Source organism: Musca autumnalis, unplaced genomic scaffold, assembly GCF_047663935.1.
Source record: "Musca autumnalis isolate F117 unplaced genomic scaffold, ASM4766393v1 scaffold_5, whole genome shotgun sequence".
NCBI classification, from domain to species: Eukaryota; Metazoa; Arthropoda; class Insecta; order Diptera; family Muscidae; genus Musca; species Musca autumnalis.
The window spans coordinates 135,346,010-135,372,762 of NW_027412088.1; the positions used below are offsets into that span (position 1 = coordinate 135,346,010).

Here is a 26,753-nt window from a genome sequence, read left to right on the forward strand (position 1 = left end):
AAAGGTACAGCGGCCAGATTGCTACCTTCCCAAAGAGAGCCAATGCCCTTAACTGTTTTAACAAGGAAACCTGCCGATTCCTTGTTTTCACAGCTAATTGCCTTGACTCCCTTGTAAAGAGCAGACTGGGCCAGGCGCACATTTGCCTGTTCAACCACGTCCGAGATGAGGATGTCCCGAAGACGACCCTCAACTAGCAACCAATGACAGTCACTGATACGCCCATTGGGATCAGCCCTGTCTATGATCGCCAGCCGGATCTCACCCGGGACAATCCGTCGAGCAGCGGTGTCATCCTGTTTCGGATTTGAAGAGCAAGGAGTCTGCAGAGCTGTAGGCTTCGCGTTGTCCTTACTCACCTTCGCGGATGAGCAGAAAATCTCTAGACCACTAAGTCCTGAATTTTCCTTACTCGCCTTCACAGACGAGCCTGGATTCTGCAAAACACCAGTTTCCGCGCTGTCCCTACTCGCCTTTGTGGACGAGCAGGGAGTCTGCAGGGCACTAGGTTTTAACTTATCCTCACTCGCCTTTACAGATGAGCACTATGTTCCGCGGTATCCTTACTCGCCTTTCCAGACGTACAAGGCTTGAGAGAAGAAGCACTAGATGAAGAGGCTTTAACCTTTTCATTTGTGATCCTATCACTAGCCTTCCTCGTCAACGAAGCAAACGATGCGACGGATAGACCGGCTGTGAAAACGTAGACTTCTTCGCAGAAGGAGGTTGTTCCTCAGACGACCTCATCATCTCCTCAACCACTACTGGTTGTGATTTTGGATCGGTCGCCCCAGGTCCAGTTGATACCTTCCCAAAGGATTTGGATCCTTTCTTCTTCCTTTTTGACTTCTTTTCAGCCTTCTTTGAGGGCTGCGACGTTGCCGCATTGGAAGAAGGGGTGTCCTTATCAGAGCTGAAGTCTCCTCCCTTCGCCACCTATTCGGAGCATTCGATGGGGGTTACTCCCGCTCTTGACGTAGGGATTTCACTGACACGCACTTCCCTCCTAGAATCGACCTCTGGTTTTTCCATCTGGGGACATACACCTTGTTTGCAAAATCGATCAGCCTCATTCGGTTGTCGTAACACCCCATAATGAAGGATGAACTTGCCGACCGCGGAGCTTTATATATTTTTCCTTCCAATTTTATCATTAAATTCTCCTAGAATAATCTAAATTCTATGCTCTCTCTAGGCGATCGTATGCGCTCCTAGATTGAGGATGCAAGAACAGTCTATGCATCAGCGAGCGATTATAAATACGGGAGAGTAGCAGGTGTGTGAGTGAGTTGTAAATAAGACCGCGAACTAAAACCGTCAGCTAATACAAAAGTAAGTTAGAAGTAAAGTATAAACTATGAAAAAGTCGTGTATAAATAATTGAAGTTACATTAATAATGTTTTGTAGAATCGTAGTATAAAAGAACCCGCAGTTTATTTGGCACAAATCATATCGTGGAATAAAACAACGTCTATACGGGGTTAAAATAAACCAAATTCCGTGACAATAATTTCGTCATCTGTCGGATCATAGGTGAATCAAAGCAAATCTTTCATCCACCGAGTGTAGATTTTTAGGACTCCCCTTGTTTCATGACAGCTATAAAATAGTGTAACATGTACCTGGTGTTGTGATGCCGTATTATTGGCATAGTACTTTCCGAGTAGATCTGTCAGTTCGTAAGAGGACGAAGTCTCTTTGCTTATTTAATTTGAAACTACCCAATCCACTATACATGACATACGGACGCGAACAAAACCTTGGGACATGGGAAAAGAGTTGTGGTATGAAATAATCAGGAGGATTAAGTGAAATATCTGGTTCTACATTAAATAACCCGTTTTATGTTCTAACAGCCACAGTCTGAGGGTATAGAAACTAAGGCAAATCTCATATACCCTCCGTTCCATGGTGGGCGGTGTAAATCAAAAGGTAAAATCTAACCAGTGATCTAACCACAAAGTGACTCGACACCGTCGGCCAAATTGAATTGGGCACCTTGATTCCGATTCAATTTGCTGCCTTTGATGTGCATCAAAGACTTGCTTGTAATGACATTCATGGGAATGAAGAATGTATTGAATCCTTATTTTAAGCTAAGATTGGACAATTTGCATCAAAAATTACCAGTTGGCCCCTCTTAGTTTCACAATTGATTGGCAATAAGATAATTTAACAGTTTGTAAATGTGGCCAAATCCATTTGACACACTTTAAATACAATAATCATATTTCCCCTCATGCTAAATTGAAATAAATGGGGTTTCTTATATTCACTGCTGCTCTCGTCAACCTTAAAGAGCAGAAAAACTAAAAATAAACAGAACGGAGGACAACAAGTAAATCATCATCTTTTTGTTTGACGTTTGGCCAAATTAAATAAATTTACCATTGTCTTGGGATTTGTTTTGTTTTCGTTGAAAGGACGGAATAGTTTGGAAATATTTATGGGGAATCATCGTTTACTAACGTTATGGTGGTTTTAAGAGTGTGTCGATTATGCGATTTCGACCCAAAAATAGATGGCTTAAAGAAAGAGCCTTTAATAGCTGTATTTTTTATGTCATCCTCATATTCCATCATTATATATTGTATGTATGTCTGTACCCATGCAAGTATGTAGATTTGTTATGTGTTTACATTTATTTGCAATGCTTAAGAAATTTGCTAAAATTTATTTTTATGTAAATTGTCACTAAACATCGTGATCTCATAAATTAAATCTCTAAAGAAGTACAAATACAAAAGAAACGAACCCCTAACGAAGTTAGACCAAAACAAAATCAAAACGATCCACGTCTGTGCCATCATCCGTGCATAGATTTAAGCTTACATCAACCTAACCCATACAACCAAGGAAAGCATTTTTTCGGGGTGCTGCTGGATTGCCTCATATGTACACATGTGGTAAGTTTGTTTGGCAAGGTAACATCTTCTCGTCTTTGTGTCTGGCAGATCAGCCCAGACCAGATGTAGCACAGGAGGTTTGTTTTATTTTCCCACAGCACTTCACTTATTTGATACACTCAAATAAAGGAGTTACTTCAAGAAGCCAATTTTGTCCCACATTGAATGTTTTATCGACAAGGAGAGGTTTAATTTTATTTTCTATAATGAAAATTGTGGAGAATGTTTAAGTTGCTTTAATATTATCAGACTCCCGTTTCTTTAAAATAATCTCCACATGTTGTTAGAGGTGGAAGAAGTAAGAACTTGATTCCAAGACAACAGACAAAATGTCAGGTAGCCAGGGCAGAATCTTTATATAAAGATCCCAGATCCCAGAAAAGCTAAAGCGGCATCTTCAAATATATTAAAAAATAAGAACGGCGTTAAGTTTGTCCGTGACTATCTTTTTATATCCAAATTTCAGTAATTTCGGTAGAATAATGAGGCCACAACCTTCAAAACACCGAATATCGGGAGGCACTTTTCCATGGGGGCTATATCAAAACGCGGACCCATATAACCCATTTTCAATGCCCCACTAAGGTAATAGAAACTTCTGTACCAAATTGCAAAGCTCTATCTTCGCATTAGAAGGGTAGCGAATTTCTAGGTTTCAGCGAAGAAACCGGAGAAGTATGCTAATCCTTTCGTCTTCGAACATCAACATCAATTAACCAAAATATTATGGTTATTTTCGGGCATGCTCTCGGGAATAGTACATTTCTGTCCAAACTATCAAGTGCGCAAAGGGCTGCATCCCTGCTTATCTCGAGGACTATCAGAAGCACCCCTCAGGCTGTCTTGAAACTGATCCTGGATCTCCAGCTGAACATCGTGGTTCACTTCCAAGCAGCGAGGACGGCTTTTAAACTCAGGGAGATAGACGCGTGGCAATCTTCACACCTTCGACATACAAAGGTCATAAACCAATCTGACGAGATACCTGAGATACCTGGTGGACGCAATCACATTAGTCCAGAAACCATCAATCATCATCACAATCATTTCATATTTAACATATTTCTCACCTCAACACCTTCATCACCACCATCACAACTTCACCGCATCAACAATAATCTCTACAACTACCTCTGAAATATTCCGAATGATCACAATGGACCTCAAGGTATCCGAGTTGAGTGACTGTAAAACAGCAGCTGCGCATCATTGAACCTAAACCAAATGTCACTGGGGAAGCAGCAGTACAATTCGGTACTTAACCATTGCCTCAAATTCAGAAACTAGGAAAAGAGTATATCTATACCCTGCATTTATAAAACTTTGGTCGACTATAATAACCAAGACGTCACGTCAGGAGAGATTGTATACATATTTTCGTTTCCTGGTAGTTGAAAACTCCATTCCGAAATATCGCAAATGATAAGTGGCTAACCCTAGTTTTGCAGGCAAAAAAACTCATGAATTTTTCAAAAAAAAAATACCAATATTTTCATTTAGTTCTTTCTTTCACCTGAAAGAGTACATCTTATACTTTCTTTGAATGTTTGTCGTTGAAAAATATTGCATAGTTTTGTAGTAAATAGCTACCTGCGAACGCTTTTGTTGCAAAAGCGTTTTGAGGTGCCAACAAGATCTCGAAAACGAATGGACTGTGGGCGTTTTTAGAACACAATAATCTTATCTTTAAGCGGAACAGATTTTTAAAAAAATCTATTTTAAAAAAAACGTGCAAAAAATTAAAAAAAAGATTTTTATGTATTTAATAAGCTCACCAAAATATATGAAGATCGGTCCATTCGTTTTCTAGCAATCGTGGGCACCGACTTCAAAAAAGTCATTTCGAGAAAAACGTGATTTAATATGCGCTTCTACACACAAAACACAACGGGATCTTTACTTTGTAGGTTCATATCTCAGCCAATTTTGCTCGATCGACTTGGATTTTTTTTTTTTTTTTTGGATTTTTTGAAAGTGATAAGTAAAGGTAACCCCTTAAATCAAGTTTTCAATTAAGTCCACTGGATACAAAATACGATTTTCGTTATAAAAAAATAATATATATGACGATAGCAACGATTGTTTATTTTCCATTGCCTCGAAACATGCATTAGAGGAAGTATAATCTGCGTCTAATAATGTTGCCGCAGAAAACAGAGTTATAACCAGAGCTCCGACTTACTCGCGAGTGAAAACTAGGGGGGAGGTTGTAAGCTTTTTTGGGTGCAATTTTTTGGTGGGGGTGGGGCAAGTTTATTTGAAGGTGCGGTAGGTTTTTGTTTGGGAGGGGGAAGGGGGTAATTCGCCCCCCTCAACTTGCTCAAATTCAAGAATAGTTTCACTCGCGAGTGAAATTCAAGCGAATTAGAGCGAGTATTTGGAGCTCTGGTTATAACCAAAGCAATAAACATATTTGTATACAACGAACCAGATGAAAATCACATCAACAATGCCAAAAAAGTAATGGCAGGTACGATGAGATAAAAAAATTTTTTAAATTAGAAAATAATTCAACCGGAAATAAGACAGTTCTTCTCAGAGAAATAAAATGTTATGAATTCATTCATTTCATAGGAATGAATTTATAATATTTTAGATAAGTTTTTCGTAAATGGACTGTTTTTGATGTTTTCATAATCTAATACTATTATTATTTACATAGCATTTCATTTGTATCAATAATGTTAAAAACCACATTCGTTGTATTTTTGGCGCAAAATTTAGACAAATTCAAAAAAAATGTTGGAAACCAATTAAAAAAACTTCTTCACACAAACATGTGAAAACATATCGTCACCAAAAATGCCCGAAGACGAAACCCACACGCAAATCGAAATTCGTTTTTTGATGGGATCTGATACACAAAGTTAAAATACATGCTCTGGCAAAATGTCAAGCACATTCGTTGTATTTTTGGCGCAAAATTTAGACAAATTCAAAAAAAATGTTGGAAACCAATTAAAAAAACTTCTTCACACAAACATGTGAAAACATATCGTCACCAAAAATGCCCGAAGACGAAACCCACACGCAAATCGAAATTCGTTTTTTGATGGGATCTGATACACAAAGTTAAAATACATGCTCTGGCAAAATGTCAAGCTTCTTCGGAAAATAGGATAATATTGCAGATTTTGCCATTGAAATAAGTATTTATTTTCAAGCTCGAGGTCAATATATCAATTATCTTTTATTGTTCGATATTTCGCAATTCTTTGAATTGCATCTTCAGGAAGATCTACAATAAATTACACTTGTTTAATATCACGGTAGTTATTTTGAATAAGCAAAAATAAAAATAAAAAATTTACAAAATCGAAAAAACTCGTCAAGAAATAGTCTTAAAATATTTACATACTTAAAAGTAAGGTAGCATCACTACCGTCGTCAGCTGTTGTAAATATTGCACTGCTTTTCTTTTTATACCCTCCACCATAATATGGGGGGTATATTAAGTTTGTCATTCCGTTTGTAACTATTCGAAATAACCATTGTAGACCCCACAAACTATATCTATTCTTGATCAGCGTGCAATTCTACATCGATATAGCCATGTACGTCCGTCTGTCTGTCTGTCTGTCCGTCTGTGGAAATCACTCTAGCATCCGAACGGATTGAAGTAGGTGGATGAAATTTTGGTAAAATCTATTATATTGAAAGCGGTCTGTGTAGGTCCACGTTTTCGTATAGCCCCCATACAAAGTGACGCGTCGTCGTTTTAAGGAATTTTTAAGATATTTGTCCCATTTGACCACCGAATCGGTTGTAATTTGGTAATTTTATCACACCGAAATGGCTGAAAATTGGTATTTAGTCTTCGTTGGGGATACAAAACTTTCCCCCAGAAATTTGTAGGTATAGGTCCACGTCCTCATATAGCCCCCATAGAACGGTTCCTCCAGATTTTCGGTGTTTTGAAGGATGAGGCCACATTAATCCACCGAAATGGCTGAAATTTGGTATTTGGTCTTTATTTAGGGTATTAAACGTTCCATATGAAATTTGTTGGTATAGTTCCACGCCTTTATATAGCCCCCATAGAACTTACCTCCCGATTTTCGGTGTTTTGAAGGTTGTGGCCTCAATATTCCCTAGAAATGGCTGATATTTGGTATTTCGTCTTCGTTGGGGGTATAAAACTTTATCCGAGGAACTTGTCGGTACAGGTCCACGCCATAGAACTGTATCTCCTGATTTTCGGTATTTTTAAGCTTGTGACCTCAATATTCCATCGAAGTGACTGAAATTTGGTAGTAAGTCTTCGTTAAAGGTATACAACTTTCCACCTGAAATTTATCGGTATAGGTCCGCGTCTTCATATAGCCCCCATAGAACGGTTCCTCCATATTTTCGGTGTTTTGAAGGATGAGGCCACATTAATCCACCGAAATGGCTGAAATTTGGTATTTGGTGTGTGTGCCCAACACAAACGTTGTATACACTGTTACCCTGCAAGCAAAAACTATCGCGGAAGTGACTTAGGCGTGTCGCCCAGGGCGATGAAAACAGTCGCGGCGATAGTCGCAGAAGTCAACCTGAAGTGACCTCCGTTGTGAAGAAATGAACCACGCCGGCGTGTCGTCTTGGAAGTCACTCCAGCGACACTTTAACATTTTTTTCTATTTTTATTTAAATTTTTTCATTTAAATTTTTTTATTTTTATTTATTTTTTTAATTTTTTTATTTGTATTTTTCTTCTCTTTTAATTTTGATGATGTGATGTTTTGTTGCCTGACTTGAGAAGCGAACCCGGACCTTCAGAGTGCAAAGCAAGTATGCTTACCACTGCACCACCGTCTCATATAATCATCAGATAGAAAATGTTCTATATTTGTTCAAATGTGTTGAATCATTAAATAAATGTAAACAATCGCCTTGGAAGTCACTCCGAAGTGTCGGCATACGCGATAAAACGTAATCACAATAAGGTTATAGAAATTGTTTGTGGAATTCACCAACGATCTTCCTTGGCGTGTCTCCGGAGTGACCTTTTAGGCGAGGGAGTGCGAAACTCACTTCCAATTGCTGGCAGGGTATAGAGCCAGGTCAGGCACCATACTTTTATATTGCATACTTTACGGGGCATCACTGTGTGAGTGCATGCTTTTTCAATGGGTTGAATTGTGTGTGTGTGGAGAGAGCAAAACAGGCGCCTAATTGCCCGACCTGGGTATAGAGCAGTGTTCACCAGCAACAACAAATTCAACCGCTGCGTTTGTGTTGGGCACACACACGAGATTATCTATCCTTTTCTAGATACCCAGCAAACCAAACGATTTCGGATCAGATTTCGGACGTATCGTCCTAATTTTGTTCCGATTTCGTTACGATGTCGGTACGATTGGTTTGCTGGGTAAACATCGTGTGCGTTGATTCATTGCTAAAACAAAGAAGATGATCGGTGGTGAGAGTAATGTTCAAACTCATCACAATTGAGATTGTGTGTGTTCACGCTAGGGATGCACAAAACAATATATGAAACGAAACGAAATTTACGCTAGAGTACTGTTTTGTGCATCTCTAGTTCACACAGACACGGCTCGCGAGCCCACCCGGCAAACCAATCGTACCGACATCTTAACGAAATCGGAACAAAATTCAGGCGATACGTCCGATGTCTGATCCGAAATCGTAACGATATCTTAACGAAAGTTGTATGAAGTAGATGACATTATTTCGGAAAGAAATGTCGGAGCGACATCATATCGATTTCGATCCGATTTCGTAACGAAATCTGAAGAAAATCCTTGGGAAATTCGGAAATTTCTTTCCGACATTAGTTGCGAAATCGGAACGAAATCGGTACAAAATCTGAACTATTTCCGCTCGGAAAAATCGTTTAGAAATCGGAACGAAATCTGAACGACGTTGCTTCCGAAATTGTTCAGACGTGTCGGACATCCGACATTTGGTTTGCTGGGCAGTGGTGATTAACACTGCTCTATAACTTAGAGCGTTGTTGTCAATATCTGTTTTAAAATTCATACGATGTGTTGTTGGTACATTGAGAATGCAAAGTATCTCCATCGTATACCGTTTGTTGTTGTGTGTTTCGTTCTCTAATATTCTCACATTGTCAAAGTTTGGGTAGTGAGATGTGTTAGCACCAATGATGCACAAGAAGAGAATGCTATTTTGGTTTTTGTATGGGAAAGAGAGTTGTAGTTAACTTTTTCGTAAAGACGCGTGCATGGCTGGCCCAACACAGTGGCTCACAAGTGCAGTTTTAGATTTTTCGTTTTGTTGTCTTAGTTTTAAATCTGACTTGTGAGCAGATAGTCGCGTTTTTAATTTATTTTTGGTTGTTCCAACGTAAAGTTTTTGACATTTTTCTTTTTCATTTCCTGCACATTTTGTCGATTTTAGTTTTGGTATTACTCGTAGTGAAGAGTTTATTTAAGGTATTATTACATTTGTGAGCTATAACATATTTCTCTCCGTCAAATATATTCGAATTTTGCACTCTCTCCTTTGTTGCAATGACGGATCCCAAAATAAAGCGTTTCCCCTGTTTTGGTTTCATTTATTACTCCCATTCGTATAGAATTGATAATATCCCGAATACTCGCCCTTATAAGAATTATATTCCATAAAACAGTTTTTCATTTTATAACGTTTTTGCTTCTACTGTAAAGTTTTGATTTTGTGGGTTACATCTTCGGGCATTTATGGTGACGATATGTTTCGATTAGCGTTGTTTGCATTGCGTTGAAGTTCGCCGGAACCAATCATTAACCCAAATCAAAGTATACTTATATATATTAGTGAATATTTATTTGATGATGTTCTAATCGAAGGGAAATAATTGTCAAACGTTATCTTAAACATTTTTCTCCGAGCGTATAAATCCCATTTAAGGTGCTCACTTAGTGAGTCGTCTTCAGAAGACATAAAATTGAAACAATGTCATTGATTTGACGTTATTTGATTTTGAAAAGCATCATTTAAAGCGGCAAAGTACGTGTTGGAATATATTGTATGCTGTGACGATCACAAGGATGAGGATAGCGATTGTGATTTTAGTTGTTGTTATTGTTTTGTATTCATTCAGTGTCTATCATTAAATAACCCCATTTTTTGGCACATTTACACTTTGGTCCATGGCAAATAGGTTGGTAATCTCAACTGTCACTGTAATAATTTATTACAACTACTTACAAATTATTATGCATGACAATGGATGGATAGAGATCACAGACGTCGCTACAGATTGAAATTACTAGATTACAAAATTTTGATTGATGTCACATAAACTAATCATTGTTTGAGTTTTGAAAGACCAATTGGGATAATTTGATTTAAATTAAATGCAATAAAAACAGTTTATTTTATTAAATTCAGATACAATTTGGGAAACAGAATAAATTTTAATCCGTTTTAAGGCACTCAGTTGTTTGTCTGCGAAAATATTGGGTCCATTTGTCACTTCGTAGCATTTCTCGTAAGCACAGAAAATTTACCACATAGATGGAGATACAAACGACACAAATGTCTTCCAAAATGTAGAGTATATAGGCGAGATATATGGTCATCACATTGGACAAAATACAGAATATAAATTGCATCACACGATAAAGCCGTCGGTTCTTGTTCGCTGTAAAAAAGAAATATGAAAATGTGTTTTAAAAAATGTTGTTAGGTTAGGTTGAAAGGAAGGGATATAAAAATCGCATACACTTAAGCCAGATTAGGCCTGTTGTGGGCTCTAATTTCGGATGTCTGGAGAAAGGTATTATTTAGGTTATTTTACTATTTATTCATTTATTTTAGAAATTCGAAGCTGGGCAATGACAGAAATAGTGTTCCAACGTTTCATCGTCCTCTGCGCATGCCCTGCATTCACTACTTTCTGAACAACCTATTTTGTACAGGTGCGCTTGTAGCTCTAGGTGCCCCGTAAGGATGCCTATCAGTCTACTAATGTATTTTTTACCCATTAATAGCAGTTCATTTATTTTGTCCATGTCAATATACAAAATATGAGTATTTTTTGCCCATGCAGTTAACTCTGTACGTGACGCTTTCAAAGGTTTATCATGATCTAGGCTTATCATAGTTTTGCCAGAGAGTTAGCTATCGCTGCATGCCTTAGTACCCATATAAAGTTTACCGAACCACGATGACAGTATGTAGTCGTTAATTGACTTTTAAGGCTCCAAGGCAGTTTTTGATTTCACTGTCTAGTTTGTTTTAGCTTTAATTGCTGCTTTACTGTCCGTTATGATGTCTACAGTGATTGGCTTTGTGTTAGGGTTAAACCAGTTCAGACACTATGTAATCGCTCGGATTTCGACCTGGAGGTTCGTGTTATGATCCGGCAGTCGATGGGAGATTCTTCTGGTTTCCGAGTCTACGATATAGAGACCCAATCCCGTCTTTCCCTAGCACAGCCCCATCTGTAAACCCACAGCTTCCAAATGGCATCTGTGATAGGGTTTCATCGATCCAAATCTCTGTCTGGCATTAAAACTTCACCTTAAGCGACTTCACTTGTTTTAAGGTATACGTACTGATACAATATGACCTATTGACCCACCCGTTGTGAACCGAATTATGTTTTGGTTGTATGTTTGGTTTAGTCCAGTTGGTGTAGTCCTAATTGACCCACTAATGCTTAAGCAGCACATTCATTGGACTTTTAGCAATATTTTCACATTCCTTTTTTGTCAGTAGCTGTAAACTATGCCAAAGCCGCGTATGTTAGAATGGGTCTAATTACACTTCTGTATAACCGGTGTATCATTCTAAGATTGAAACCCCATTTTGAGTCTATAGCCCTCCTACAGGTTCGCCAACATCTGTGAGCTTTATTGGCCCTTCCCTGAATATGGTCTTTCCATTTAAGTTACCTACCCAGAATTACTTCCAGGTATACAACTGTTTGAGAAACGTTTATTTTTTTATTTAGCAAAACAGGGATTTCGAGATTGCCTACTTTCCTTTTCCTGGTGAATAGACATAATTCCGTTTTTCGGGTTAATATTTAGACCTACTGATCTGGCCTTAACGTACACAGACATATTTTAAGAATTTTTACATAAGATACATGTGAAGTTTCTTATATCTATCCGAAAGCCACTATTTTTCCAAATATATGTAATATTTTCATGAGATGCAAAATCACTTTCCTATTTTTCCCTATATTCCCATTATTTGCTCTCATATTTCCTCTCTTGTTTCGTAAATGCTCTCAACGTTGTTCTCTTTTTCTTTTGAATGGTCTCATCGTCTCACCATCACATTGACACTGTATCAACAAACCACAACAACACACAACCTGACTGATATACAACTGAACGCTTCACGCTAAATACCACCGTCGTAACAAATAAACAAGTAAAAAGTCGTTAAGTTCGGCCGGGCCGAACTTTTGTACCCTCCACCATAAAATGTTCTTAACTAAAATGGAATTAGCTTCCTTTCCTGTCCACTGTTAGACTGAAACATTTTTCGACCACGGATGACGCAGATGCCTAAATTTTCTAATCTAATCTAAAAATGTGTTCACTCAAGTGATACCTTTATATGGGGGCTATATCAACGTGTTGGCCTATGTTGACCAAAAATTTTGGTGGAAAAGTTTTGTGACTTCAGGGAACATCAAATATCAAATTACGGGTAGTTCAGTCAATAAATGTAGCTAAAACCCTCAAAATACCGAAAATTGGGAGGATACTGTTATAAAGGGGCCATACCAAAATATAGACCTATGTTGACAATTTTCTGTGGAGAAGTTTCGTGACTGCAGGGAACATCAAATATCAAATTACGGATAGTTCAATCAAAAAGTGTAGGCAAAACCGTTAAAATACCGAAAATCGGGAAGTACCTTTGTATGGGGCTACACCTAACAAGAACCTATGATGGCAATTTTTGGTGAAGATGTGTTATGACCCTTTAGAACCTCAAATGTCAAATTACAGCTAGTTCGGTTAAAAATTGTAGCTAAACCCCTCAAAATATCGGAAATCGGGTGGTACCGTTATATGAGAGCTATACCAAAACATGGACCTATATTGACAGCTTTTGGTGGAGTAATATTGTGACCTCTAAGAACGTTATGTGTCAAATTGCAGCTAGTTCGGTTAAAAATTGTAGCTAAAACCCTCAAAATACCTAAAATCGGGTGGTACCGTTATATGAGCGCTATACCAAAACATGGACCTATTTTGAAAGATTTTGGTGGAGTAATATTCGGTTAAAAATTGTAGCTAAAACCCTCAAAATACCTAAAATCGGGAGGTACAGTTATATGGGTGCTATACCTAAACCTATACCAATCTTGACAGTTTTTGGTGGAGTAGTGTAATGACCCATAGGAACTTTAACTGTCTAATTACAGCTAATTCGGTTAAAAATTGTTGCTAAAACCCTAAAAATACCGAAAATCGGGAGGTTTCGTTATATGGAGGCTATACCTAAACATGGACCTATGTTAATAGCTTTTGGTGGAGTAATATTGTGACCCCTATGCACTTTGAATGTCAATTTACAGCTAGTTCGTTTAACAGTTTTATCTAAAACCCTAAAAATACCGAAAATCGGGAGGTACCGTTATATGGGGGCTATACCTAAACATAGACCTATGTGTACACTTTTTGGTGAGTAGCGTTGTGACCCCTAATAAGCTTTTATGTTAAATTACAGCTAGTTTGGTTAAAAAGTGTAGCAAAATACCGAAAATCGGGAGGTAACGTTATATGGGGGCTATACCTAAACCTGGACCTTTGTTGAAATTTTTTGGTGGAGTAGTGCTGTGAACCTTAAATGTCAAATTATGCCTAGTTTTGTTAAAAATTGTAGCTAAAACCCTCAAAATACCCAAAATCGTGAGGTACCGTTATATGGGGCTACACATAAACATGGACCTACTTGTACACTTTTTGATGGAGTAGTGTTGTGACCCCTAAGAACCTTAAATGTCAAATTACAGTTTGTTCGGTTTAAAATTGTTGCTAAAACCCTCAAAATACCGGGAGGTACCGTTATATGGGGACTATAACAAAAAATGGGCCGATATAGCCCATCTTCGAACTTAACCTTCATATGGAAAAAGATACGGGTGTAAAAATCCAGCCCTCTAGCTCGATTTTTGTGGACGCTAGAGTAATTACAACAGAAGTACAGACGGACATGTCTACATCGACTCAGAATTTTATCCTGATCAAGAATATATATACTTTATGGGGTCGTAAGTGATTATTTCAATGAGTTACAAACGGAAAAACAAACTTAATGTACCTCTCATACTATGGTGGAGGGTATAAAAACCAAACAACTACAGTGCGTTTGGTGTCGAAGAAACAAAGTGGGCTGTACGATATAGTTCGCATCTACAATTTGTATACCCTACACCACTATGTGGAGGAAAAGACAATGTTTTTTTCCAAACTGAATATCTCAGCTTCTATAGGGGGAATATCGGTCCAAAAATTCCGATACTTCCCCTCAATTTTTAAAAATGGCACTAAAATTGGATGCACGAAATCTCTTGATCGGGGCAACCAATTTTGGATCTCCTAATTTTGTCCAAATTTAGTTTAGCATCTATATCGGTCAATATCGGTTCTATCCTTAGGGTACCTACCCAACAAAAGTTCAAGTGCAGTTTAGGGTATGTTCCAAGACGCTTTGGAAGTGTATACCTATGCACTTCGTTGTGGTTCTGTTTACAGCATACTGGTCCAAAGTTATACGATGACCAACTGAAATGACTAGTGTGCGCGATATCTATAAAAAATGCATGACTCCCAAAATAAGATCCTCTTCCATAATGAAATATGGTCCATTCCTTCAAGTACCTCCTCCAAAATCGTAATCCACATTTTTGTCGGCAAGATCAAATGTCCAAAAAGGGCCACAAAATACGTTCGATCTGTTCGTAGATGAAAGTTTCAATTCACATAGGCTGAGGGTATATATCTGTGGCCAACGCCGACTGATACTTTTTTACTTGTTGTAACTAACCCTGATCGTTGCGCACAAAAGAAAAAATATCGGCTTGATGTAATAAGTTGTTATATGTCATTAACGTTAACTGAATTCGTACTCTTTGCGATGATGCAAAAATACTTAAAATCGGCTCAATGGATTCGCGAAAAATCGAATTTCTTACAAAATTAAACATAATTTTTAAAAATAATAGCGCTTGTACTCGCAAAAAATATATGAAAAATACTACAGCATCCTGGCATTATGAGAAAAAATGAAGCCCAAGTCGCGAAGATTGGAGCTATTATATTTGTTATTTGCATATTTATGGTATTTGCAAAAATACGAATAAATATGAAGAAAAATAAAACGATATTATTCAAATTTTATTTTTTATGCATTTATAGGAAAAGATAAAGAAAAAATGTTTGAGTTCATGATCATTGCAACTAAATGCTGCCTAATAGTTTTCCTATTGGCGAACATTTTTAGATCATTATATTAAATCAGAAGGATTTCCAATTGGGGCATAAAATTAAAATAAAGTTATATTGAGTATTTCTATATTTGCAATGCATATAAACCGCGTAATAGTGGAAATGACATGATGCGCATTAGGGTTATGACTTTTTTACAACCTCATATCCCTGTATCATAGCGTGATGAGTTTTGCCATAAGATTACATAAAATCTTAATTATAAGGTGATTCGGTGAAAAAACCTCACGCACAAAATGATTTTAAAGTTTGAATTTATCAAAATTATGGACAATTTTTTGAAGTCACTGAAAACAGATATATAATTGAAAATAAACTTTAGAGCCACATGAGATAATTAAAATGACATAAAATTTATTTCTCACTATTTTTCTTCAATTCTGAGAATCGAAAAAATGTCGTAAACGCTTTTATTCAAAAATATAATTTTTTAACAAAAAACAAAAAATTTAAAATTTTTTTTAAAGTGACTTTTTTCGCGACTTTTTTAATATTTGAATGAAATAAACGTTATTATAGTTATTAGTAGGCTTATATTTATTCATTCGTGCAAAAGAAAATAATTTTTTGAAATTTTTTTTTTCATTTCATATATTTTTTCAAAAAATTATTTTTTTAAAATCGATTTGTGCGTGAACTTTTTTTATATTTCAATGGAATAAACGATAGCGTAGTGATTATTAGGCAAAAGTTCATTCATCCCTGCTACAGGAAATCATTTTTGAGGAAAAAATGTCAAAAAGTCATAACCCTAATGCGCATCCGATTTTACAACACTGCGAATGAATCCATTTTATTTGATATACACTTGGTAAAATTCTATTTGGCGACCACGATGTAGCATCAGTTTCATGTTGGGGTGCCAAACACAGTAAAATGACCATAAGAGTTGGGTAATATATTTCCTAGTTCCAAAACGTATGAGTAACATCGTGAAATATAACGTGTGATATTAAGTATACGCAGTTTGTTCAAAGAAAAAAAATATGGGCCATTGAAACTGCGAAGTGCACTGTATAGTTCCATATAGTTCCTCTGGCACAACTCTAATAATTACTACGAAGGTTTCAATAATCACCATTTAAAATACATCATTCTATGCCGTTTCAGTGCGATCCATAAATAACCGTGGTTGTAGCATCACATTAAATTTTTAGAGAAGCGATAGTTTTTAAATATTTGTTTTCGCACATTTAAAAGAGGAAATAACACATCAAAACGTGTTTTAATACGCGATATTTGCAAAAACTATTTTAGCAGATTTTCCTATTTTGAGGCGTATCATATCCGCCGACCTAATTGATGTATTTGGAAGCGAATGGCTTATTAGATCCAGAAGACAAAAAAAAATAAAAAAAAATAAATTCACGCGGGTTTCCATCGGAATGGATTTTTTTACTACCGGAATGGATTGCTCTGATCCTATGAAGGCTACTCTCTCGAGTTATACATGCAAAAATGCGTAATCGCAATAATCGCAAGTACTACAATCACATGATGCGCATACAAAATAAAGACAAACTTCAAAAAACCCCATTTTTCAGTCTTCAAAATGTCAGCATCCCCTAGAGGCTGATGAAGTGGATATAACAAAACAACAAAAACAAAACATTGTTCCACAACATCCCGTACGGGACAAGGGAGACTTCTCAGAAGTGGATATACTATTAATAAAACATACATTAGGAACTTCATCTCTGAAGTGTATTCTTTAACTTTTTCTTGGAGCATTAAGCCCCACAATGTGTTGAAAAGCCACTAATTGAAAATTGATATAAAAAACTCGTTTCCTTCAACACATTTTTTCCTCGGTGAATCGTGCTAAAACAATTGATTTTACAGAAATGTGTTCAAAATGGTATAGTTTGCGAGTTACAATACTCCATACCTCAGTATTTCGATGTGTTACAAACTTTTAGGCCAAAACCAACTTCTCCCATACCAGTTGCTGATATTATTCGAATGGAAACGATATCATTTTCGAACATTTGCTGAATGTTTTTTTCTTACAAGAAAAATTGTTTCGAGAAACATTTTTCACTTCGGAAATTTTTTACGTTTCAAAAAATAATTTTAAGTAGTTCGTGAAAAATTCCCATTTGCTTTTTTCAAATATTTTCGATATAAATGCTGCTTATAATATTAACAAGAAGTGATGATAAACACAATATATAGCTTGGTTACAAATGCAAGACAACAATGTTTCTACCCCTCATACCAATTGCGGATATTATTCGAATGTTCGGCACAACTTTCGAAAACGATATCACATTCGATGAATTGGCAAATGTTTTTCGGGTGTACACAAGCACGTTGTTCTTTTGTTCGTCAAAAGTTTAAAAACGATATCATTTTCGAACATTTTGCGAATGTTTTTTCTTCACAAGAAAAATTGTTTCGAGAAACATTTTTTACTTTGAAAATTTTTTTGTTTTAAAAAAACAATTTATATTGTTTGTAAAAAATTCCCATTTGCTTTTTTCAAATAATTTCGATATAAAGCTACGTGTAATATAGACAATAAGTGTTGGTAAAGACAACATATGGGAACATATGGGTAGGCTGCCAAACACAAGACAACAATGTTTATCAGCAGTTACATATCGAGTCGCAAACATAAAGAAATAAAAACGGAAAAGGTACATAACAGAAACATCAAGAGAAACTCCACAAAAAATGTTTTTCGCCACTATCGTAAAAACTATCATCTTTCATTCGCTAATAATATTATTAACGATATTCGAATTCGAAGGTTTTCCTGCCACAAACTGAGCGACGAATGAATCGTTTTCAATTCGTTCTCGTGTGTCGTTTTCGAACAAAATATCCGCAAAACCATCGAAAAACATTCGAAAACGAATCGTTTGCGATAGCAATGGTATGGGGGTAAACTGTGTTACACGCATTGAATCGCAAGCATTACAAAGAAGAAAAGGTACATAACAGGAAAATCAAGAGAGGTCAGATAAAGTTAAACATGTCATAAAATCGAAACTCCGCCAAAAATGCTTTTTCGGCACTATCGTAAAAACTATCATCTTTCATTCGCTAATAATATTATTAACGACATTCGAATTCGAAGGTTTTCCTGCCACAAACTGAGCGACGAATGAATCGTTTTTAATTCGTTCTCGAGTGTCGTTTTCGAACAAAATATCCGCAAAACTATCGAAAAACATTCGAAAACGGATCGTTTGCGATAGCAATGGTATGGGGGGTCAACAGTTACACATCAAATCGCAAACATAACAAAGAAATAAAGACGAAAAAGGCACATAACAGAAACATCAAAGAAACTCCACCAAAAATGTTTTTCGCCACTATCGTAAAAACTATCGCCAATCATTCGATTCGATATTATTAATGATATTCGAAATCGAAGGATTTCCTGTCACAAACTGAGCGACGAGTGAATCGTTTTTAATTCAATCTCGTGTGTCGTTCTCGAACAAAATATCCGCAAAACTATCGAGAAACACTCGAAAACGATATCGTGGGTTATAATAATACCCTCCCCATCCAGTGGTGTAGGTTGGGATGTACGCCAACCTACTTTGCATCTTTATAAAGGTTGTCTTTTCTTCCTCCATTGGTAGGCTTTACTTTTCGAGTACGCCGACAAGAAGCGGATATATTATCATAAGAATAAAACGTTGAATTTTCCTCAACATATGTAAGTTTTTTCGTCAATTCTGACTTCTGAATATTATGCGACCATTGCCAAAAAAATAGCCTCTGTGGGACCCCCATCAACCTTAATTACGATCCGATCAAAATTGCGACCTGTAGCGTGATTATAAGTTGGTTTTGGCCAAAAAGTTTGTAACGCATCGAAATAATGGTCGTAGACCCATACTTGTATATACCAAAATGAATGTCTAGAGGAGCTGAGTCGATCTGGCTATGGGTGTCCGTCTGTCCATCTAAACCTTGTAATCACACTACAGGTCGCAATTTTGATCGGATCGTCACCAAATTTTGGGTGTCGATGATGGTCCCGGAGAGGAAGAAGACTATTGATTTTTGTGATGGTCGGATAATATTCAGGGGTCGGAATGGACAAAAAACTTATTTGGAGAAAAAGTCAACGTTTTATTTCAAAGCGCATATCTCCACATCTATAAGGGGTATATCAAAAGCAAAACCTGCTAACGAAAGTAGAAAATATCACCTTACGTACGTGGTCAAACAACGAAGATATCGCAATAGTCGCTAATACAACCCAACTTTTCATGTTCGCGATTTTAATTATAATGACGAATATCACAGCTTTGGATGGGAAACTTCTATAAGCAAAGCCTGACTATGAAAGTAGAATATCCCACCTTATAACGGAGATATAGCAATAGTCGTTAATACACCCCATTTTTCAATTTTTCGAAATCGCGCTACAGGTCGCAATTTTGATCGGATCGTCACGAAATTTTGGGGGTTAATGGGGGTCCCACAGAGGAAGAAGCCCATTGATTTTGATGATGGTCGGATAATATTCAAGGGTCGGAATGGGCAAAAACTTATGTGGAGATAAATTCAAAGTTTTATTCTTTGTGAATATTTCGGCTTCTAGTAGGGGCGATAACAACTACAGTGAAAATCATTGGAAGTATTTTTTCTTTATGAAAGGCGTTCATGAAATGCATAAATTTGAATATTGGCAAGACTTTATGAACACTATTCCTAAAATGCAGTATTTTTTTCATTTCATTTTATGAAAGATTTAATAAATAAAGAATAGAAACGAAAAATTTTTTCCTGTGTACCGTTTACAAAATAGTTGCCAGGAGTTCCGTTTGGAGTTATCTTCTTATTCTATTGTATTACTTTAATTTTGTTTGGTAGTTGTCCCAGAATAAGCTGTACTTTCTCCCTAATTCTTTAACAACAACTGGTGTGTTTCCTATGTTAAGAGTTATCAGGTCGTTAGTATTCTAACAGTCTTGTTAGTGTTAGTACAACAAGAAATGTGGTGTGGTAGAATAGAATATGTTGCCAAATTTCGAGTCGATATGACAAAAATTAGCTGAGATATGAGCACTGGAAACAGAAAATTCATTGTGATTTGTATGTAACATCGAAGTTTGAAACGCGGTTTTCTCAAGGAGATTTTGGAATGCGGTGCCCACTGTAGCTCAAAAACGGATAATCCGATCTTCATATGTTTTTTTGGGATTATTATACATATAAAAAGCTCGTGCTTAAGCAAAAGACTTAAAAAATGGCAGAGTGATTTGTATGTAACATCGAAGTTTGAAACGCGGTTTTCTCAAAGAGATTTTGGAATGCGGTGCCCACAGTAGCTATAGCATATAAAAAGCTCGTGCTTAAGTAAAAGACTTACTTAAAATCGAAATTTTGAATTTGACAGCTCACATTTTTTTAATTGATATTTTTAATTCCGTTTCGCTAAAGGACAAGATTATTAAGTAACTCAAGGTGTAATCTATCAGATGAAAACAAAATCGTCTAAAAAATGTGGTAGATTTCTTGTAAAAAATTCATTAAAAATTTAATTTTTTGTGCTGTCTATTTTGATTGGCTCACTTTTTAGTATGTGTTCCAATGTTTTATCGCAGACCATTTTTTCGATGGCCTCCTTATATTCTTTGGGTAGTCTGCCGGTCCCTCTACTGGTGTCGATCACCGTACAGCACTGCTCGCTCTGTAGTTCTTTCTGACTACCTTAGCGTAAGTAGATGGGGCTCCGGCCTCCGCGGCCATCTTACTCTTCTGGAAGGACTTGGTATTGTTAATTCTAATACTTTTTAAACATGTCTTAATCGCTCAATAATAGCTCTGTTCCAGAACTAAAAAGTTTTTACAATTTTTACCACTTTTACACATTTTGCGTTCCCGTACACAAAATTTATATGAAAATCGTTTACGACTTTTACAACTTTTACGACTTTTATCACTTTATAAAGTACGGGAACAGGCCAAATATCATTATTGACGTTACACATTAGTGTAATAATAATTGTTCGACAAACATCCCAGAAGGGATGAGGGAGAATTCTCTCATATCATTAAGCGCACACCGATTCATATTGGGCTGAATGAAAATCATATGGGACCTACTTTTTATTGCAGCGTCTGAATACTCAGGAAATGTCGCCAACATTACACTGAGGGGTATTTTACCACCCTTGAAAATGAGATGCTGTCAGACCTGGAAATCGAATCTCGGACCTTTAGCGTGCATACATACCATTGCACCACGGTGGCACATATCTACATAAGTGTAGGCATACATTAAATCCCGAAAACATGAAACTCAGTTGAAACCAAAATTAAGGCCTGGGTACATAAGCTACTTCGCCTACTTGCCTGCTTCATTTCTTTTATTCTTTAATCAGGAGCAAACAAGGCAATCAGGCGAGGCACCTTATGTACCCAGGGTATCAATTCTTGTTCTATGAAAATGTGAAATGAAAAAATTTATAAAGGAAATAAATGTCAAATGAAAAAAAAATATAAAGAAAATATTTTTCATTTTAAATTTTTCATAGAACAAGAATACAGCCCCAGGCCTTAACTTTTTCTATATTTTTAGATTATTGAGAAATATGTTCTCGTCCAAGCCAAGGCATATTGAATAGATAGTGGTGTCACTCCAGCTGTTCGAATATGAAATGTCAAATACCTTTAAAAAATAAAATTATTATTGTTGTAAATTCCCCAACAATCTAAATTTTGACAAAACATATTCGATGCCACTACCTACTCAATATGCCTTGGCCCAAGCATACCAATTTCTGACTGGTTAACAAAAATTAAAAAAACAATATTTTTTGAACGTTTTGAATTATTTTGTGGTGTGTGTGCTCAGTTTGAGCTTGTGATCCTATTATTTAATCCAGTCAAAATAGACATTAAAAATACCAACAATTACCAAAAATGTTCTTGAATTTTTGTCCAGAGGAAGTGTTTATTGCGCTAATTACGGCAAATTTATATTTTTCTTGGGGTAGATCCGGTTATTTTACCCGAAAGTCCAAATTCGAAAACTGGGTTAGAATCGATTCTACTAAACCGACTACTACAAAGTGGAGATTGTTTGAAAGCTTATGTAAATACCTATGACATGATGTGGTTATTTTATACGGTAAGTTAAGTTTTGCCGAATAAGACGAACTGTAAAACCAACGAAATTTTCATTTTTCTCTCTTATACCCCGGTTACACTATTGAAGGTTAACCCACTGGGTTTAATAGATCCAGTGGGTTAATCTTTGCTGGTTACACTTAGCTTTTCGAGGATAAAAACTGTCAGCTGATGATTGTTTACGTACACATACAAAATAACTAATAAAGTCGTGTGTTACACTTTTACAATTTCTCGTATGAGATATCGTCCCCTCTTTGCTCATATTGGTATATTTTACACACAGTGATACTGTTTTGTATCATGGCATCAAGCGTTCTTTTTGTCAAAAAAGTGTATAATGAAAAAATAAATAATTTTATGATTTTCAAATAACTTTAGATTTATTAACTCCATAAAATCTCATGCGACCAATCATAAACGTGTAAAACACGACAAACTCTGTTGCAAAAACAGTTGCAACTTTTGGTACTTTTTGAGAAGGGTTGGATTTTTTTTGAATAAATACCGAATACAACACTGTATTTTTGGTGGATTTGTGCCGGATTTAAAATAAACCCAGCCGTGAGAGGATTTAATTTTTGTATGGCAAATCTGGTCAGATTTGACCAGATTAAGCAATAAATCCTCATGAAGTGGGTTAACCCGGCAAAAAGCTGTAGTGTAACCGTAACATTAGCCAGCATGTTTTCTATAACTTCACGAACATTTTTTTGGAATTTCTAGATTTTCGAAGAATTTTTCTCCCAAGCTCATTTTTGAGTTACTGACAAAAATCGGCAAAATTAAAACGCAAAATTATGAATGAAAAGTACTAATAAAAATGACAACACTGTTGTTATCGGTAGAACTTTGCGATTACTTTTTATTGGTCGTTAACTTCCGAATAATATCGTTAATTAATGAAAATAATTAATTTTACCGATTTTTATCGGTAACAAAAAAATGCGTTAGAGGATCCCAGATTTCAAGTTATTATTCCATGTTTAAAAAGACCATTTATATTAAAAACACAAAAAAAACATAGCTCATCTTTTTTTCAAACGATTTCATTAGTTTTTCCCTTTTTCGGAAGCTAACATATGGTCTGTTCCAGTACTGCAAGAACCTACTAATTTTTACTATTTTTTTTTTTCAATAACATAAAGGAAAAAATGTTATCGTGGTAAAAAATAGTAGCTTCTTGCAGGTTCTGGAACATAGCAATTATTTCCTTTTTGGTAAAGATAACTAATTATACTGTTTGGCATCTTCTAAGAAGCCTAGAGCACGAGGAAAATATTTTTACACTTCAACCACTGAAAATAGTTTTGTTACCGATTTAAATACTTAATGGCTTGTTCGAAAGGTATTAGAAATCCATTGTGAAAACAGAAGTTACGTCCGCTTAAATTTGCAAATCTAAGAAATCCTGTTTTTTTACATTAACCATTATAATATCGAAAAACAAAGTGAGTCAAAGGAACCGAAGGTATTATCGTTGTTCATGGATACCAACACGATAGAATTTTTGCATCAGAACGCTTGAATATTTTTTGTCAACTTTTGCAGCATAGTGTAATTGTTCAATTCAGATATTTGTCTTTAATTTTGAGCAACCACTGGACAGACTTCAATGATATATGATAAAAATAACAACTTTCTACACCCTTTAAAAGTATACCCCCAACATGTCTTACCTAACATATGTAATACAAATTTAAAAATTGAACGAAACGATAGCGAAAAATTCTTTTTTATCATGAAGATATTGGCTTATTGCTTAAATATTTAAACACTTCTTTATCACAAATTTTCAAAATTACCTGTTGCAAATAAAAGTCCATAATATATCAAACCAAATATACCATTTGGCGGGTTCCATTTAGACAATATGCTGGAATTTAAAGTTACATTGTTCAGGAATCCAAAGCCGTTGCCATAGCTGTTTAAAAAATAAACAAATATTTAATTATGCGGACAATTATAGGGAGTGTTCGTTCAATACTTACGGTGAGCTAAATGCTACAGTACAGCTAATTTTCGGTGCCAGATCACACAGAGCCTTATAGTCCTTGTTCAAGATTAAATTTATTTCAACATACGTGGCATATGCCGACAAAAGAAACCCTAATATACACAAAAGTCTTAATAGGCCGTTTTCAATCATTTTGCGCTAAAAGCTCGTTGTGGACTGATTTGTAGGTTCTTATATTCAAATGACATTGCCGTCGATGTTAAACACTTATACCGCTTGAATTGTTTTGAGTAAAAACTAATTTCTACCCTTATTTTGTGCACAGGCGCTATACAGATGTTATATGTAGGAAGAATATAGAGAAACTCTGCTAAAAGACATCCTTTCACACAAGAATCCAATTTCCTATGAACGAGTCAAATGTTTGTTTAATAATTTTTACGTTGTCCATGCCACGTAAACTTTTAAAAAGAACTCCTGGTGATTATGACTACTTCCAATTGTAGCAAATGCATATGTACAATGTACATAAAATGTATGTATATAACAAAATTCGTATGGGCTTCTAATATCAACAGGTAAAAATTTATTATTATCAGGGCTATGGCGTCGAAGACAGAGTATAACCATCGTATCACCTGTTATCAAAGCTGGCTGAGCTGGCAAACTATCGATATTTCCAACTTTATATTTTTAATTTTTTTTTTCGAAATATTTATTACAATTAAAAATCATAATAAAAAAATTATAAAAAAAGCACTAGCAACTAGGGCTATCGGCCTTAACATTATATATTTTCGATATTTCACTTAAAAATATCGTTAATTTGTCATCACCATAAATGAACATCAATGGTCTATTCCAAAACTGGAAGAATCTACTAATATTTACTATTTTTTCCAATAACATAAAGGAAAAATGTTATCGTAGTAAAAAATAGTAGCTTCTTGCAGGTTCTGGAACAGAGCACAAATGTCGTTCGTTGGTAATGGCATCAGTTGAGAACGGCTGGACCGATTAGGGTAATTTTTTTTTTTTTTTGAAATGTTCGTCATAGGTTTTTATGCTGAGAAAATTTGACCACGATCACTTTTACGTTCATTTTATTCAATTTTAATCTTTTCTACAAAAACTACTGAACTGATTTTCCTGAATTTGTCATGGAATGTTCTTCGAGGGCCCCCGGTGAAAATAGACTACATAGGCGGAAGGGGCTGGATACTTCGCCTATGCTCTATTTCTTTAAAAACGCTATATTTACAATAATTACGAATGTATCGGTTTGGTCTACGACCTTACCTTTAGGACCCAAAGACTTGACCACACCCACTTTTTAAAATATATTACATCTACAAAACTACTGAACCGATTCCCTGATATTTTCAGTTAATATACAGGGATGGCCCCCGTTGAAAATAGGATGCATATTTCCTTGAATTTCGAAGGGGCAGTACCCCTTTGCCATATTTAAAAAACGTCATATCTTTATGAATAAAAATCAAATCGCTCGTTTACTCAAAGAGTGACACATTTCAAAAAATCGAGTTTCGAGAAAAACGCGTTTTAAGTTGACGATTGAAATTTGACTTCACAACTTAAAAAGATTATTACGCGAAAACTAAAATAACTACATGGACCATATTTCGTAAACAGCTTGCCAGATATCACTGCTAAATTTTTGTGCAAGATCAAGCATGATTTGAAGTGTTTTAGTGCTTCATTAACGCAAAAAACTTTTTTGTTGTAAAATCCCAAACTCGTAGTAAATGAGCTGTAACTCGTAAATTTTTAGAGATATCAACATGAAAATTTGATAAAATAGAAGTCGCAGAAAAAGTAGAAAATGCTATCTCAAAAAACGCATTTTCTGAGTTATGCCACTCTTTGAGTAAATGAGCGAAATGTCGTCATAACCCAACTTAGGACTTTATGGAAGAAAATTTTACCACGCCCACTTTTTTTAATTTTCAATTTAATTTTTTCTGGAAAAACCGATTTCTCTCAAATTTGCAGCAAAAGCTCAATGTTTGCCGTTGTTATGTATATTTTATGAATTTCGGAGGAGTTGGGGAACCTTCCCCACGCCTTTCTTTTAAACGCTATATGTATAAGCCAAACTTATGATTATATTGGTTTCAGCATAAGTTTTGGGAGGCCAGGGGTTGTATGTACCCTAGCTACATATTTGGAGCCAAAATACCGGACCACGTCCACTCTATTCAATACACTATTTTTCTAAAACTACTGAACTAATTTAATTCAATTTTCAGAAAATGTTCAGGAATGTCCCGTGGTCCAAAATGCTATATATTTATAGACTAATTTTTATAAACGCTTATAATCGCTATATTTGCAAAACT

General features: G+C 35.8%; 1 protein-coding gene across 1 annotated transcript; it reads right to left on the reverse strand.

The window, feature by feature from the left end:
• Positions 1-10,274: 10,274 nt before the first annotated feature.
• Positions 10,275-24,803, reverse strand: Vkor (Vitamin-K epoxide reductase). Its single transcript, XM_073955681.1, has 3 exons — positions 24,428-24,803; positions 24,242-24,360; positions 10,275-10,501 (listed from the first exon to the last, which is right to left on the reverse strand). The coding sequence occupies exons 1-3, from the start codon at positions 24,583-24,585 to the stop codon at positions 10,275-10,277; spliced, it is 504 nt and encodes a 167-aa protein (XP_073811782.1). The 5' UTR covers positions 24,586-24,803.
• Positions 24,804-26,753: the final 1,950 nt, after the last annotated feature.

Bases quoted from the DNA above. Each gene is read 5' to 3' on its own strand.
- Vkor (XM_073955681.1), bottom strand. From the start codon at position 24,585: ATGATTGAAAACGGCCTATTAAGACTTTTGTGTATATTAGGGTTTCTT. The intron at 24,361-24,427 runs GTAAGTATTGAA...TTTTTTAAACAG, and splicing joins ACTGTAGCATTTAGCTCACC to CTATGGCAACGGCTTTGGAT. The intron at 10,502-24,241 runs GTAATTTTGAAA...TCTTTTTTACAG, and splicing joins TGGACTTTTATTTGCAACAG to CGAACAAGAACCGACGGCTT.